Source organism: Solea senegalensis, unplaced genomic scaffold, assembly GCF_019176455.1.
Source record: "Solea senegalensis isolate Sse05_10M unplaced genomic scaffold, IFAPA_SoseM_1 scf7180000017800, whole genome shotgun sequence".
In the NCBI taxonomy this organism is placed as follows: domain Eukaryota; kingdom Metazoa; phylum Chordata; class Actinopteri; order Pleuronectiformes; family Soleidae; genus Solea; species Solea senegalensis.
In genome coordinates, this window is record NW_025322527.1 from 1 (window position 1) to 18,370 (window position 18,370).

General features: G+C 42.6%; 1 protein-coding gene across 1 annotated transcript; it reads right to left on the minus strand.

The window, feature by feature from the left end:
• Window positions 1-4: 4 nt before the first annotated feature.
• LOC122764951 (2-lysophosphatidate phosphatase PLPPR4-like) lies at window positions 5-17,931 on the minus strand (the record flags this gene model as incomplete). The annotated part of the gene is made up of 7 exons (XM_044018974.1): window positions 17,729-17,931; window positions 10,556-10,741; window positions 8,568-8,697; window positions 7,711-7,906; window positions 2,776-2,833; window positions 1,141-1,314; window positions 5-679 (listed from the first exon to the last, which is right to left on the minus strand). Coding segments are annotated over exons 1-7 (1,491 nt in total), but the record flags the coding sequence as incomplete, so codon positions are not given.
• Window positions 17,932-18,370: the final 439 nt, after the last annotated feature.

Below are 18,370 nucleotides of genomic sequence, written 5' to 3' on the forward strand. Positions count from 1 at the left end.
TGGCTCCTCCAGTGATGCCACTACAGTTGCTAGGCAGAGTAGTACTGGAACCTGTGGCCAGTTTGGACATGTATGCGTGACTATCAAAGCCTCCATTCAGACCCACAGCTGATGGTTCAGAGCTGGATCGGAGCTCCATGCTACCGTGGTGGAGTGGATGCTGCGAGGACTGGCCAGATGACGAGTCCACAGAAGAGGAGAAGGAGTCTGGCACCTGCAAGGAGCATTTGTGGTTGTTGTTTTTACTTTTCCACTGGGACAGAAGCTGCTTTGAGCGGCTGGAGTCCATAGAGGCATGGTGGAGGGTGGCAGCGTGACGCCTGGCCGCTTCCTCGTAAGCTGCGATGGCCTGTGGGGTGTGAACACGAGGAAGTGTGTGGCTAAAGGTCATGATGGCGTCTTTGCTTTGAGGGCCATGGGGGGCGATCACTTCGACATCAGCACTGGGACGGTTCAGGCAGTCTTCTGGCCTCTGCTGCTGAAGACTTCGGTGAAGGAGACCCTCAGAGTGGGAGGTGGGTAATCCAGGCTCCCCACCCATGCTGGCTTTCATTTGCAGGTGGTGGAGGACAGCCTCTTGGCTTATATGAGGCAGGGAGCAGGGTGGTCGCTGTAGCGTTGGAGGGGGGCTGTTGGTGGACTCTTCACTTGGTTGGAAGTTTCCAACTGCATACAAGCCCTGGCAAAACAGAAAACGGACAAATATCAAATATTAGCATCATTAGCAACATCGATACCAACAATGCTGTTTCTTCTGTAATGTAACAGCATTATTTAATGGGATAGGACAATTGTTTGCATCTGAAAATGAGATTGATGCTGAGAAAAGTTGACCACCACCGAGACAGTAGCAGGCAACCTTACCAACTCTGTTTGATCAGCAAAGTCATCAAAAGCACAGACGATAAACATTAACATTAAAGACATACATTTTCTGCACTATGACAGTTGACACTTCACACACAAGATGAATTTAGAACCCTCATGTGGAGGATAAAGCAGTAGATAATGAATGGACGAATGAATGATTCCTCCACAGAACAAACATCAGTTAAAAACATCAATGTCTTATCACATTATCTATGTTGATTTCTTATCCCATAACAAACTGTTTGTCAAGGAAATGGCTGATGAACCTACCAGGTAGAGAGCTATAGCTCCTCCCAGCAGGAAGCCCAGGTAGACGTCGATGGCGTGGTTCTTGTACTGGATGATTCTGGTCAGACCACAGATGATGGCACACATGATGAAGGAGAAAACCAGCAGGGGCTTGAGCAGCTTGGATGAGTCTGTCAGAGTGCTGTTAAAGTACATCTGTGGAAACATCAAGACACATTCACTTCATTTGAAACGGATGAATACACTGGTCGCAATACTGACATCATACCACAGGCACCATTACCTTCTTATAGGGGTAGTTCAGGGGTTTTGAAGTGTGTATTCATTTAAATGCAGGTTAAAAGTCAGATTTAGTAAGACAATAAGACAATAATTCAGTTTTTTTTTTAAATGTCATGTATGTCATGCATTTGGACTATCTGGGTATCTCATAGGACTACTGGAATTAGGCTAAGTATCACTTCTGTAGGTCTTTCTTATTTGGTTGCTATTTCATTAATTGCTATTGTATCGAGCTGGGTGGCTTGACTTTTGACTTGTCTGTTTAGTTAAGGTGAAAGTTTGTTGTTGATATTAAATGCACTTATTGTAAGTCGCTTTGGATAAAAGCGTCTGCTAAATGACATGTAACATGTAAACATGTAAGTCTGAGTAAAATCAAGCTCGTCTTAGTCAGACTAACACACCTGGATAATGTGATTCATAGTCCGATTACTCCTGCATGTTCACACTGGAGTCGATCATGGCATTTTCCTCTTTGACCCGGTAATACGTCTGTACTGTTCTGTACTGTTGTCGGAAATCATCACAGCGGCGACGTCTTTTTTTGGACAATACAACAACCGCAAGAACCATGTTCCATCTAATTTGTATAACGGTTAACATGTACAACAGGTCGGAAACATACAGAACCACAGCAGCATCCATCTCACGTCCATATCACTGTTTGATTCAAAAGATCAACAGTACGCACTAGCTCATGGTTTTCAATTTTCTCCTCCGCAGATTGACCATCTAAGTCGAGACACAGAGAAACTGATTAGAGCCTCTTAACACAGGCTCACGTGATTAAATCTGTGCCGTCTTAAGTCTGTTTTATCTCAATAACAACGTTTCCAACTGGCAACTAGAGTCTGTGTTGTTTTGCAGAGCCCTCACTCTCCCATGGAGAAAAAAACCCAGTGATTTTACATCAGGGCACACAGTTGTTGATCCACTGCTGCCTCCATCAGTAAATTCAAAAGGGTTATTTTGTCGTTTGGATTTATGAAAGTGATACAAACTCTCCTGTGTATCTGGAAGCTGAAAATGCTGATGTTGTTTATGGACTTTGCTAAAGGAGAGTGAGCTGTTCACAAACCTCTCTCCTGGTTTCTGGTGAAACAGGCCGTCTAAGAGTGAATTTTGTGAAGTGACTAAAGCTCTGCTGGCAGCCATGTTTTCAGTGAGGTCACACAGGGGTCATGTACAGAGCAGTCAGCACTGACCAAACTGACCATGTGTCCAAACACCTGAACTCTCAACTTAACAGAGAGGAGTAGGAAATCACTCCCTCATCCATCTGTCACCTCCCTGTTTGCTGAAGTTAGCTCGAGCAGAAGCAACGAGCAGTTAACGTGGGGCTAAGTGTTAGCGTGGGATCAAACCATTACTCACCGAAACATACACAGCAGCAAAGGAGGCGAGCGTGGCGTGCTGTGATGGGAAGGATTTTCTGCAAGACATGAAACAGAAATAGACTGAGCCAGTGTTCACATGTGCATGTGAGTCAACAAGAGGCGGAGACACGCGAGCATAATAACGACATATCACCTAACACACACGCTTATTATGGGTTGGATGACAGGGCCAAATTATACACCTTTTTTTTTTGTTCACTGCAGTAATGAAGTGTTTCCTCTGCAGTGACAGTTAGCTGATAGCATTAGCCCAGTCACAGTGAAGGACCTGGGAACACACACACACACACACACACACACTGCAGTGTAGCAGCAGGAGCTTGAACAGCAGGAAAGTGAACATGTGGCCCTTTTTCTTTTTTTTTTGTTGTCACTGAGCTCCATCCCAGTGACCTATTTATCATATTTATCACAACTGCTTGTACTCAGTCCTCCAAACTCCCTTCATCCTGACTCTGCATTTGTGTGTTAGGCTGTGATCGCTGTGTGTAAACAACAACATTTACAACATCTGTGGAAACGGGAGGATAGAAACCAGGGAGGCACTGCCACCAATACCAATACCAGTATCTCTATGTACTTGTATTGGTTAAACTACTCCAATACTGCTGCACCTGATACCACTTTACCCGTCTTCAAGTAAGGTGAGCAGTTGTGTGGCTATAAGTGTTGCAATGACGACAAACAATGAGCAGAGTGTAACCTGTGTTCTGTTACACTGTCAAGAGGAGGACACGAGTCATTTGAAAAAAACATATAAAGTGGCACGAGCGACCTTCATCTGGACGATAAAGCAGTTAATGAATGAATGAATGGATGGATGGTATTATTGAGTACTATTGAGTATCAGCAAGTATTCAAGTTTAAGTAATTGTACTCAGTATTCTGTCTTCTTTTTAAATCATTTAAGCACATTAACATCTTTATTCTGAAGCTGATATGAGACTTGAGTCCGCAAACATTGGTCTTCTGTAGTACAAAGTTATATCGTGTGTGTGTGTGTGTGTTAAATAGTTTGTACCATAAAATTGTCACTTTATTAACCCTGATATTAAAACAACAGATAAAAGAAGGAATGATTACGGCGTAAAAACTTTTTCTCAGTGAACATACTGTTAAAAAAAGTCCCATAAATATGTCATTTAATTATAAAATATAATCTTATCTTCAAACTCTACACTAGCTGTGTACACGCTACACTGTGAGTGAACTGTTTATCTCTCCATCCACACATACTGTACGTCATGTGTACAGAGAGGAGAGATAATCCTGCTGTAATCATAGAGAACCTCGTCTTATTCAGCCTGTTTTGACGAACTGTGGAGCCCCAGGCAGTGAACCATTCTTTTAGTTTGAAGAACTGTGAAGACGACGCTAATTATACTGATACGAGATTAGAGCAGGATTATTTAACACACATTCAGAGGAACCAGGAGCAAATACAAGGAGTCTACCTGTCTTTTTAATTTGCTGATCTGCAGCTCGTACCACGATAAACCACTTATAACAGCAAACAGTCCACGATTTTTTAGGTATTTAAGACGGATTTAATGTTAAAATAAATCCTCTATCCTCTCCTCAGTTAAATGTTGTGATAGATGTATGACTTGATTATGAATTCATCTCTAGTGTCAGTTTCAGGATGTTTGGATTATCTTTACTTAAATGATTTCTTCATGTATATGAATATTGCTATTCTATATTAACAAGTCTTCACATATATGTTAAATATATGTAAAGCTGGGAAATAATTAAATAACAATACATTTCACATTACAATTATCTTAAATAATATTATAACAAAGGTTTAATAAAACACATGATTGTTAAACTAGTGTTCAGGTCAATGAAGAACTATTTAAACAGCTTTCCCTCTGCAGCAAAATCTTAATTATCTGACATTTGAAAATTTGAATCTGTCAATTATAATATCGACAGATTCAAAATGTTTTAATTGTGATACCTTTTTTTTTACCATATCACACAGCCCTAACTCATATGCTGAAATGCACTGATGAATTTTTGTAATTAAGCTGCCGTTTTAAAATAAAGCTGAGTTTGCAAAAGTAAAAATGAGCCTGAGAGAGGTTCCCTCATGTTTGTTAATATTTAAGATGTGGACTTCATCATACTTATTTATTACCTTACTTACTCACTCACTCACTTACTTCATCGTCATTAGCTACTACCTCTACAAGTCAAATTTCAACTTTAGAATGACCTCCAACTCAAACCATGATGTGTCACAATGTCATACCTTTGCTAAAAGCAGAGAGGGAGTGTAATCTTCCAAGATGGCGCTGCCCGAGCAGCTGCTGCTTACAACGGCTCTCCCTTCTTTCTTACCTTTCTCGTTTTTTCTGGCGTTTCACGCTTTTTCCTTAAAATGGTCGAATCCTGCTGCCACCACACTCACAATGAGACCACTTTTATTACTTTTGCATTTTGTTTAATGCTCTTCTCTGCACTTTTGGGAACTCCTTTGGCAGACACGCTCAGCGGATCCATTGTTTACACCAGGGATCAGCTGTTGGTGTTGCGCAACACTACTCTCTCTCTCTCAACGTGGAATGGACGATTCAGGCGGTTTTAAAGAGGAAGAGACGGGGCTGCAGAGCGGGTCGGAGGAAACGGGAGAGGAAACGTAGGTTCCGTCCTTTTATCCGCCCCCCCTCCCTCCACTCGGCCGCTCTGATCACAACCTGATACGTCTGCGACCTGAATACACACCCGTGGTGAGGAGGCAGCCCGCACAGAAAAGAACTGTAATGATGTGGAATGAAGAAGCCAAGGAGAGGTTGAGAGACTGCTTCGAGACAACAATCTGGGAGACTTTCTCTGATGGAGATAACATCGACGGCTTCAATGACCGTTTCACAGATTACATAAAATTCTGTGAGGAGAACGTCGCACTAACCCACAGGGTGCGGTGCGGTGCTTTGCCAACACCAAGCCATGGGTGACCCCTCAACTTCAAGTCCTGCTGAACAAGAAGAAGAGGGTGTTTGCTTCAGGGAGCAGAGAGGAGCTGAAAAAAGTCCAGTGGGAGCTCAAGCAGGCGATCAGGAAGGCTAAGGATGTCTACAAGAGGAAACTGGAGGAGCAGATGGGGCAGAGCAGGACGAGGGATGTGTGGAGAGGCCTTGAAGTACATCACAGGTCATGGACAGAGTGGAGCCAGAGTCACAGCAGGGGGGGACCAGCGATGGGCCACTGAACTGAATCAATATTTCAACCGATTCGATCAGGGCCCCCCTCCCCTCTCCACCTCTGCCCCCCACTCCTCACACGCCTGCTCTCCAGCGGCTACAGCCACCATCCACCAAAAATCCTCACTCCAACAGTATCTTTCAAAAAGTAAAAAAAAAGTCAATGTACAAAACTGATGAAATCATGATTTTACTGTAAAAAACATTGTGATATAATATTGTTGTCATATTGCACACCCCTAAAACCACATGAGATTTAAAGTTGGTGCTTGGTGGTGAAAAGGTCCCCATAGGTGAGATGCTGTGTTCCAACATCACCTCTGAGTTCACTCACTTCAAATAAACCATGGACACAAACGTATCCTGTCAACAATACCAGCGACAACATTCTACATGTTTTCTTTCCTCACACAAACACAAACATGTCCATTGAAAACTGATCTCTACCATGTGTATGACCATATATTAGACAGAGTTCCGACTACAAATTAAATTCACCATAAATATCAGCAAGACTAGTTCCACACTAACAGCCAACTCACAGGCATGAGAGGATTTTAGATAAAGGATAAATGGACATGTATAGATAAAGGCTCACCTGTAGTTTAAGTCTGTTTTAATTTATCTGTCATTGCCACCTGACGACCACACGGTCTCCGCAACAATCTCAGATGGTCTCTCTGACATCTCTGCATGGATGAAAGTCCATCACCTCCAGCTAAACCTCTCCAAAACTGAGCTGGTCTTCTCCACCAAACCAACGTTACATCCTAACATCTGCATGAATAGCCACTCCTTATCTCTGGCTCCTTACAAGACAAACTTGGGTGTCATGATTGATGACCTGTTGACCTTTACAGATCATGTTGCCTCTGTCCCCCGGTCATGTCACTTTGCACTATTCAATAAGAGAAAAATCAGAGCAGACCTAACTCGACAGACTACCCAGCTCCTAGTGCAACGCCCTGCTAACAGGCCTCCCGACCTTTGCTGTGAAATCACTACAGATGGTCCAGAATGCGGCGGTGCTCCTGGTCTTCAATCAGCCTAAAAGGGCACATGTCACCCCTCTGTTCATTGAGCTCCATTGGCTGCCCTTAGCCGCCTGCATCACATTCAAATCTCTGATGCTAGCCTGCAAAGTGCTTGATGGGTCTGCTCCCACCGACTTAAATGCTCTCCTAAAGGCTCATGTTATTCCTCGACTACTCCATTCATCCAAGGATTGTCGTCTGGCAGTGCCAACACCCCGCACAAGACTATCCAGACTCTTTTCACGTGTCGTTCCACGCTGGTGGAATGAGCTCCCGAGCGCGACCTGAACAGTGGCGTCCCTGTCTGTCTTCAAGAAGCTCTCGAAAACCCAACTCTGCCAAGAGCATCATCTGTCCTAGCAATTTCCTTTTACCCCCACCCCTTCTCCACTTGGATCCACCTCAACACTCTCGCTCTCTGTCAGTTCACTCTTCCTGTCTTGTGGAGTTCTTTCCAAGGCTTCTTCTACGTAGCTTTTTCCTCTTTTGTCTGTTGCTTTGGATAAAAGCGTCTGCTAATTGCTTAAATGTTAACAGGTGAGGCCCAAGAAAGAATTTTAGTATTATATTAACACTGTTTGTGTTTTAATCATCACAAAACAAAACAAGATTTTAGTTTAGACATCTCAGCTGTCAGTATCTTGAGACTCAAATTGCTTTGCTTCTTACCTGCCCTGGTTGATGGCTGCGGGATCCGCCCCTGAGCAAATGTCCTCCAAGACGTACGGATTCTGATCACAGGTGACGTTCAGTGTGGTGTAGTTGGGTTTGCACACAGTGAGGAAGTAAGGTGTTGGGTTTCCTGTCATCAGTTGGAGGATGTCAGTGATGAGCGCCGTGGCACAGAGACCAAACGCATGAACACCTGAGGGAAGAAGGATTATTAACATCTGGACAGAACAGAGCGTACAGAAGGTCTTTGAACACCAGCAGCAACAGAGTCACTTTAATTGTGATAGAGTGACGTACATAATCAGTGCTGACTGTGCTGTGCACGCTTGGGTCATTTCTTCTTGCTCTTAAGCCTTTACTGACTGGAAATTGAAATCTGGAAACGGCTGAATTTCCTGCTTCATAGTTAGATAAATAAAATCTGCGTTTTTAGCTCGTGCGGAAAGAGGAGCTGTCGGTCTACTGCTGTCCACTTCAGTACGTATATTCAGTGAGGTAAATCTGAATCAGAATGGTATGTTTGACCTTACTGATGGAAGCAGCAGACGCTCAACTCCTGTGTGCTGTCAAATTGGTTATTTTCTGAATGGGCTTCGGTACAGAGAGAGGGCGTTTTACAAAGCAACACAAACGTTGGTTCCCAGTCATAAAAAGCTTGTGATAAAGAGACAAACACTTAAGACTTTTTGTTAAGTGGCTAATATTGCTTTGTCCTTATGTCTCTAACTGGTTCACAGTGCAGCAGCTAGCATGTGTCAGTACCTCATACAGACACACTTTAAAATGAGTCAAAAGTTGTCAAATCTAATCTTCATACAGTTGTGTTGCGTCGACAGAAAGAAAAAAGAGTTTACCAACAAATCGGACAGCTCTGCGTATGAAGGAGTTAAAGTTACAGCCTGCAGCGTTGATGTTGGCCTCTGCTCCTGCTCCACACTTACTCCGAGACAGACAGCAGAACAGGATGGCTTCACCAATCATGATCTGTTAACACAGCGCGCGCGCACACACACACACACACACACACACACACACACAGTGTTTTGATGTTGGACGTCAGTTAAGACACAGGTTCACAGTCTTAGTGCAGACAACAAGACAAACGAGTCAGCCAATCCCTGACAGGATTAGTGTTGTCAGCAGGTGGAGGCGGGGTTAAGTTGCTACCTGTAAAGTAACCTGGCTATTAATATTCTGTTTAAATGGCTCTCGCTAATGATTCCTTACAATGTCGGGCTTTTGAGAATATCTTTCTAACTCATTCCCAACCTAAAATAAAACTCAATCACACTGTGATCTCTGTCCAAAAGCATGCAACATGGGGATTACTCTAAAATTGACTGTAGGTGTGAGTGAGAGTGAATGGTTGTTTGTGTCTGTGTCCCTGTGATGGACTGGTGAACTGTTCAGCCCTCATGTGGAGGATAATGCCGTAGAAGATGGATGGATGGATATTATACTTATTTTGTGGCCACGAATCAGAGTTGTTTTTTCTTTTTTTCCTCCCCATGTCGTGTCTGGGACTCCTAGAAAACCACTGCAAGTTCATTTTTACATTCATGAGGCAAACTCCAAACTTGGCTGTTCTTTAATGCAGTGGAGTTTAGTTTAAGGCCTGGGCCTGTCTTGAAAAGACACACCAGAGATAACAGGAGTTACCATACGAGTCAATGCACTTTATGGTTCACTCGCATACAGACATTGAGCTATGTGGAAACTTTGTGTTCCAGCAAAACCAAATCAAGAAGGCTCTAGCAAAGCAGATGTAGTCTAGTTATAGAGCACATGTATCAAACTGGTGGCCACTGTGCGAGGTGATGGAATAGAGACAGAATATAAGACTAAATGTATTTTTATAATAGTAATAAGACATTCTGTTGTAATCATTGCTTTATTAAATGTATTACACTCAACATCATGACATTACATATATTGAAGCTCTTTTAATCACAATTATCCTTGTCATTATGTGCTAAATTTTCAATTTAATTCTCTGTTTTTGTGAATCATTTTATATCAAAATAAGCACGTTTACTTGGCAATGCTGTCTAATATCATAATGAATGTCTTATATAGACCACCGGCTACTACATAGTTGTTTTTTCCACTTTTTCTCCTCTATGTCGGCCCCCGCTTGACCAGACTAGATGCTCATTGGCCCCCAGGTCATTTGAGTTTGACTCCCCTGTTATAGAGTGTTTACTCAAAGCTTTTCATCCGTACTGCAGTACGCGGTAGTGATGGGAACGGCATTCTTTTGACTGTACTGAATGTGTTCATTAAAATGATTCGTTAACCAAATCGTTCAGTGCTTAGCAGGAGCCCAGTGCCTGCCAAGTCTGTCATTCAGTTCATGCAGTACGCAGTGACACAGCGTACGTGAACCACGTCCTCAGCGACAGTTTGTTCATGAAATCACTCTCTGCGCGTCGTTCGCCGAACATTCACGAGTGAGTCACAGAATTCCATTCCCGGCCGTCACGCTCGCTGCTGAGCTCAACTCAACTGAGAAAGGAACAAATCACTTTGCGGTCTATCGATGACGGATGAAACGGAGCGACACTGGAAATCATGGGTGCAGATGAAGAAGAGTCTATACAGGCATTCATTCTTCTCGTGAAGTTGTCAAAAGTCACAGCGGACAAACTGAAATATTGAAAATGCTGCTCGTCATAATCTCATCGGCAACACTAACGAGTGATGTTGCCCATCTTCTGTTTCAGATAAAGCACAATAAAATCACCTCTTCATTGGTGCTCAGCACCGCCCTCTAGAGAAAGTATTACGTAACATCTATAGTTTTATGACGGACAAATGCATGTATGTCATTCTTACGTCTTACCGTGATGGCAGGTCCAGCAAAGGCCAGACTGAGCAGCATCAGCAGAGGGATGACCTCATGGTTGGGGTCGATGTAGGGCAGACTCAGGCTGCGGTCATGGCAGGTGAAGCCAGACTTCACTGGCTTGAACACGTCCGTCCACTCCAGGAAGTAAAGACTGACCACAGACGACACCAGGTTCGGCAACTATCTATGGACACAACAGCAGCAGAGGAAGCTGTTAGGGGCGAGAGTCGTAAACAGCTGAGGCAGAAGGAGCGTTAACAGATTGCCAATGAATAAATGAATAGATAAACAGACGGTTAATGCTTGGAATGTGCCCATAGCCCTATGGTTCAATGAACATGCTCATTTGATTTGGCAGTGAGGACGGAGGCATGGAAAATAGTTTTCATGACCTTAAGGAGATGAGGATGGAGCTGAGCGTGATGGATGATGACATGTCGTGCTCGATCTCCTCTCATGTATGAATTGTCAGTTGACAGTCAGCTAACTGTAAAGACTGTGACAGCACATGTTAGTTTAAGTCAGACTACGACGCCCAGGCGGCTAGAGTGAGTCAAACTTCTGCTGCTTGTTTACGTTCAGTCAGAACGCGATGCTGCACGCGCACCACAGCTCCTTCCTTAGCTAACACCTGGAAATAATAGCAGAAGCCACTAAGTAGAGCTAACTTTAGTTAAGCTATGAAAAAGGCTCTGTAATAGCATGATTAACTAGCAAACATAGGCGTAAGATATGGTCAAATTAAAGCTGCAGTGCATAACTTGAGGTTATTGTTCTGCCTCTGTATGGTTCGGTTTTGTCAAGCAAAACTATCAGAACTGGCCGAGGGAGACTCTGTGTCTAACTACTGACTTATTCCAGCAGCAGAGCAGCAACAGGTGAGCGCAAGTCACGTTTCATGTGTTTTCAGTCACACTCTAACCTGTCTGTCTCTCGCTCAGTGTTGTCTTCACAAAACAAATCACACACTGTGAGAATCGTGGGAGTGTCACCGGGTGACACAAGCTCTGAGAAACTAGACTTAATCAGTAGCGTGTGGTTTGACAATGATTTGACTTTGACGGACATTAAACATTTAAAAGTTAAGCACTACGATGGGGGGGGGCTGAGCCTTTAGTTTTGTGGCTAAATCAGTTGTTTTTTCTTGTTTCCTCTGTAAAGTGAGAGTGAACATCCATGTGTCAACAGTGACTGACGCACGTGTGTCACTACCTCACACACAATTATCACTTTCAAATGAAAAATAAAACACAGGTCAGTTCCGTCGTAGCCATGAAGAAGTTATAGATATTATAACTTAAAAAGTTACCAAACTGTGGCCGTGACACATTTGCAAAGAAATAGTTTTAAAGTCATAGTTAAAATAAATACTGATGAAACTGCAGGTGACAAATCAGTGCTGGAGTGTGTGGCGAGGCGAGCTGGGACCATAGTGCGGTGGACGGGTTACCTGTCCACAGTGTTTCCCACCTTTCACCCTATGTCAGGTGGGACTGGCTCTAGTGCCCGCTGTGACCCTCATGTGGAGGATGAAGTGTTGGACAGTGAATAAATGAATGAACTTGTAGTTGGAAAGGTAGATCCATGGTTACAGACCTGTGATTCAAACCTACTGTAAAGTTTTGTTCACACCATTCTACAAAATAATCCACAAAACGCTTCCATGATCAACTTTCCGAGAGCAGTCTGATTAAAACTTTCATTATTATCAGAAGAACTTTAATCCCCTGTAGGGAAACTTACAACTCAATGGAATCAATAGATGAAGACAATGCATTAGAAACATCATCTACAGAAGTAAAAATCTACAGAGTGCTGCTGAGACTCTTCTGTAAACATTATATAAAGGAGCAGAACTCTCTTTAGTTCTGTCTGATCACAGCTGAACCCAGAGGAAGCTTCTCTGATCCGCTTCTTTCTTCTGTCTTTGTAATTAACTCAGATTCTGCCATGAAAGAGGAAACTCACAGAAATGCCCTGATAGAACACACGTGTAATGATCACCTCAGATTATAGAATATACTGACAGCAAACATACCTCTGTGTGTGTGTGTGTGTGTGAATACACATATTTTATAAGCTCACATAAAAAAGTGACAGACTGCTGATCACACAGCTGAACTGTGGGGAAATGTGAGTGTCAAGAGATTTCTCTCAGCGAGACGAAACAAGGTTGAGATAAAACCTCCGACTCCATCTCGCTCTGCGTTCTGTTGTGTCAGAATTTCAATTTCTCAAACCCTGCAGCTCTGCAGAGGACTGAGGTGCCGCTGATTGTGCTTAGATGTGTCAGTGGGAGTTGAATGTGTCCTGAAGCATCATGGGATTTATCATGAAGCTTAAAACCCTGAGTCAGTGGTGCACTGTGGCAGACGTGCTAATGCTAAGTAGAGCAGTGTGGTGGTGGTGGTGGTGGAGATGCTACTGGACCCCAACAATAGAGGGATCACACACACACACACACACACACACACACACACACACACACACACACACACACACACACACACACACACATGGGCTGCACTCGTCACACGGTCATTTCCTCTGCTTCTTTTTCTCCAGCTCTAACATGATGATCATGGAAAATAACACTCACTGCCTTCATAGTACAGCTGCTGCCTGGCACCTACCTGGTGTGTGCGTGTGTGTGCGTGCGTGTGTGTGTGCGTGTGCGTGTGCACGCTGTAAAGAGTCCAGGTCAGCGGTCCTGATCAGACAGTAGAGGGAGTAGAGACCGCGCCCACATGGAACCATCACAATGACTCATTTATAAACCTTGATACCAAACTCCAAAGCTAATGAATTTATATATTTGATTTAGTTTGGAGGTTTTTATTGTGATGTGTGAGTGGATGAGGGAAAGTTTATCACAAAGTTGTGATGTCTGGAATAATGTCTGCTCTTTTCATATCAGATCTGCTTTTTAGGGGATTTTAGAAAAGCTTGTATTATGAATGGAATCAAAGAACAAAAACAGCAACAGTAAAATGACGTAGGGACGTATTTATGCAGGTTAAAAGCAGGTTAAACAGATTTAAAGAATTCTGGGCAGATGCTACAGAGCTGCAGCGCCAACATTTACAACAAGTCTTTCATACAAAATGCAGTAACTTTATGAATCTGTAATTATGAAACAAAATAATGCTCATATTGACCTTATTAAATGTATCATATTATTTCCACTGTGGACAGTAAAGATGATTATTGTTATTATTCAGTTTGCAGGAGCTGTGACATTTAAAGTGCACAGTAAACACCTTCTTCTTCTCTGCATGAGAAATAATAATGATATTTATGGACCAAACGATTATTCGATTAATCCAGAGAATAATCGACAGATTATCGAATATGAAAATAATCGTGAGTTGCAGCTCTAAAAATCTCTAAGAATCAAAAATGTTCTTTACTGAGGGCACCAAGTGAGAGATATAATCAGTAAAATGAACATTCTTTGTTAAAACAACAGCGATTACAGAAATGACAGGAAGACACAGAGCACTTTGAATAATCAATGTCTAAAAATGGAAAGCAGGTTCCAGTGGGTTTTTGCCGGCGTTTAGTTCTGATGAGCGACAGTCACGGAGCTTCGCTGTGGAGTCAAGCTGCCCAAATACTTGTGACTCTCGTGTTTCAGTGGAATATCAAACGTTTGATGAAATCAAATCTGGAAACTGTTGAAGATGATTTACATGAAACAATGAGAAGAAAGCGACATCTGATGTCTGTGAACTGTTCCAGGCTAACAACAACAACAACAACACACAACAACAACACACAACACAACATGTGCTGCAAATATGTTCTTCATGAACATATCAGTGAAATCCTCACAGACACATTTCATCTCTTGGCTAAATGTTTTCTAACTTTCTATCCATGTCTGTTAATATCCCCACTTTATGCACATGTTTGGATAAAGTTGAATTTATTGACTGACTGACTGATTACATTACATGACATTATTACATAACAATGAGAATTATTGAAGAAATCCTTCCGTCTTCTCCCGCTTTGACGTCCACATAAGGGACATGGGAGTGCTGACATACTGTAGGACGACAGGCGGGGACAACCACCCACTCTCACACTCGCACCTGCAGTTCATTTAGAGTGTCCAATTGACCTAATCCATCCATGGTGCATGTTTTTGGACTGTGGGAGGATTAAACCCACACACACATGAGGAGAACATGCAAACTCCGTGCAGACAGGACCTTGTTGGACCGGGTCGTGAACCCAGGTGTGACCCTGTTAGAGAAACCCAGCCAGTCAAACTAGAGAACGTGTTATTATCACATCATATAGCCTTTAACATGTATTATCTAATATCATCAATATGACTGTAGCTGAATAAACTTCTACACTATATTATGTTCATTTCATTACATTAAGACTAAATAAGCAAATATAAATATAATACTTACATGTGGAATATCATGCATCCATAGTAGATGCACTGCAGATTAGGATTATAAAATCTGGTGAGAATAATGTGCATATTGGCAGAGTAAGATTAGATGGTAAGACCGATGGATTCATGAATGGCTGAAGAAACCACAGCATTTCATTCATGAACCAGTCAAAGGTCCATCACGTTCTCATGTCTTCACTAAATGTTCAGTTAAACAACTCTTACATTGTGTTACTTTAGAGAACTCGTTAGAAAGAAGCCTGTAAACATCAGCGTCACGTCTAAACTGCACTAGCAGACACTAGTGAATGTGCTGCAGGCTCCAGAAAATAAAGACAGAAATCACAGCACAACATGTCTCAGTATTCCACGTACGTCCTTTCTCTCTCTCTCTCTCTCTCTGTGAATAACTGGCTCCTCTGGGAGAGTTGAGCTCAGCAGTGATGCTCCGTTGGCCTACATCTGCTCACACTCGCTGCCAGCATCATTCTTCTCTGGAAACTTCTACACGACTCCATTTATGCTTAAAACGCAGAAACTCTCATCATCGAGTTAAACCCTCCCCTCATTTTCTAACCAATGACCATTTGTAGTGTGTGTCATGTGACTAGTCACACAACCAGATCACTGATATGAGGACATGAGCAGATTCATGTTAGATCAGGTTTTTCCCTCATGCTTCCATTTGTTCCACAGCCCGAAGCCTCACGACGCTGCACCAGAGTCACACACACACACACACACACACACACACTACATTAGCTCAGTTGACTGACATTCAATTGAAATCCATCGTCCTCTTTACGAACGTTGAAGTCTTCCATATTGTTAGTGATGGTTGAGCACATTCAAAGTTCCTCTCATGTATAATAAAAACCTCTCTGACGCTAACATGAGCCTCGTGTCAATAATGCATGGCTGATATTCTTTTTATATTTTCATCAACTTTTACTCCACGACTTTTCCTCCTTTTAGTGGAACATAGTGTTTGTGTTTCCTGCTTTAAACAGACTGCAGACAGACAGACAGACAGACAGACAGTGAGAGAAAGAGAGTATAGATTTTGATCCTCTTTGAGAGCATCTATTGTTTTTTACTCTACTTTGTAGTTGAGTGTCTGAGTCGTCCGTGTTGAGTTTAAAGCCCTAACAGCCTTCAGTCGAACCTGGACCCCGACAAACGGGGATTTATGTCTTTGTGATTTCAGATTTCGTGTCTTTGAAGTGCAGTGAAATCATTCCATAAACAAAACAAAATGAAGGAATTCCCCTCCCTGTTGTCCACATCCCAGCTGAGGGAGGAGTCCATGGGAATGAGGCAGGCGTTCCCGAGAGCTTCCATCACACAGTATTGGAGGCAAATCTATAATGCATGATGCCACTTTGATTGGAGCGCCACGGGCCAGTGGTGAATTGGAGCATGCATAACGTGCACAGCAGGGGAACCAGTGACAGTCACTACAAGCTGCATGCACGCTGTATTTCAATGTTTCAGCGTTTCAGCATCACTCACTCTGCAAACTCCACTCAGCTCAACACTGGTTTGAAAATAAAACCAGTGAAAATGTCATCAAACCTCAGTGAGTTTCTCTGGCACCAGCAGAGACTCTGCTCTCTGGCCGTTCGTCATCATCTCGCCTCATACCTCACATTTCATCTGCTCAGTTTCATTGTTAGTGTGAGGAATCATTTATGCTGCTGCTGCTGCTGCTGCTGCTGCATTTCAGCTCATGATGCACTCAACTGTGAATAAGATGCAGATTATTCAATCATAGTGTGTGTTTCATCTGTCTGTGGGAGGAGCCTATGGTACGTGTTGGTCGTGTTCTCTGCTTCTGTGGACGAGCTGATCACTTTAATCCTGGTCAAAGAAAATCATGAATATCAAAAACCTTAACTGTCCTTAACTATCAGCTATATATACGTATATGTATATATATATATATATATACATATATATACTATTCTATTCTATGATCTGATTCTATTGTAACTGAATGATGTTTGCTGGTTATTTCTGGGAGCAGAATATGTGTTGTGAAATGGTTGTTTGTGTCTAAATGTGTGAAGTGGTGAACACAGCGACACTAATGTGCTTTTTATCAGTTAATCATTTAAATGACGTAGTGAAAATATTCTTCTTCTGTTTTACTGCGACTCAATGATTTGTGGAAAATGTCTAATTGAGATTTTTAAAATCTAATTTGCAACAAAATGCAACAAACATGATGGAGCTCAAGCCACACAGCAGTGAGTGCAAGTTAGTGCCATCTAGGGGTGAAAATGCATATTGCAACTAACTTACATGGATGAGGAAGGTAACACAAATATTATATTATATACATGTGTGTGTGTGTGTGTGTGTGAGACGTCCTTCAGTCTCTTCTGTGTTGAAATGAACAGAATATTTATCAGCAGATATAGATCTACATGTTTTTCATTGTGCAAAATAAAAATACACTTTAAAGTCAGAGCGGTTTCAGCTAATTCAGCCGATATCCTATAAAAGCCAATCTCTGATAATATTGTGTGTAATGAATAAAAAGCCTTAAATGAAGGTTTAAAATAAAAGAATAAATGTCATGAATGAACATCCTGTTACAGCTCACCAAGATATAGTGTGTGTGTGTGTGTGTGTGTAAATAGACACATTCTACATTAAAAGCCAGTGATGTGTATGTGAAGGTAGAGCAGCGATATAGTGATGATGATGATGGTGATGATGATGGTGATGATGATGATATAAAGACTCACCTCTACGAAGTAGAAGCAGGGCAGCAGACTGACGCTGTCTTTGCTCAGGATCCCCTTCTCTTTCGCAGACATGGTCTCAGACTCAGGCCTCACGAAAACCCGAACCAATCTGAGCTGCGGTGCAGAGGGAAGAAGAATAGCCGAGCTGAGCCGAGCTGAGCCGAGCCGAGCTTCGTGCTGCCTCCTCCGGGCTTCGAGCCGGGATCAGGAGCAGCGCTCCATGCTGCCGAGTGAGGCGGGAGGATCCAGTCCACGCGATCCAGACCTGCACGGACCTGCACGGACCTGCTAATGACGGGGATGAGGAGCCCGGACTCTGCTGTGAGTGTGTCAGGTGAAAAGACCGGAGGAGGAGGAGGAGGAGAGCGGGCGCAGGCGCACTGAGCGGTTGTTGACAGCGTAGGGTTTTAACAGCTCACTAACAATTAATGATATAGAGGAAAAATGACAAATACACCAATAAGTAAATAAATAAATAACAACAATAATAATAATAATAATACTAGTGTGATTCATCGCAGCAAAATGATTTAGATTATATTTAATTATATGTGTATCTATATATACATGTATATGTATATATAGATACAGTACATGTAATACACACATATATATGTATACATATATAAACAGACGGCAGTG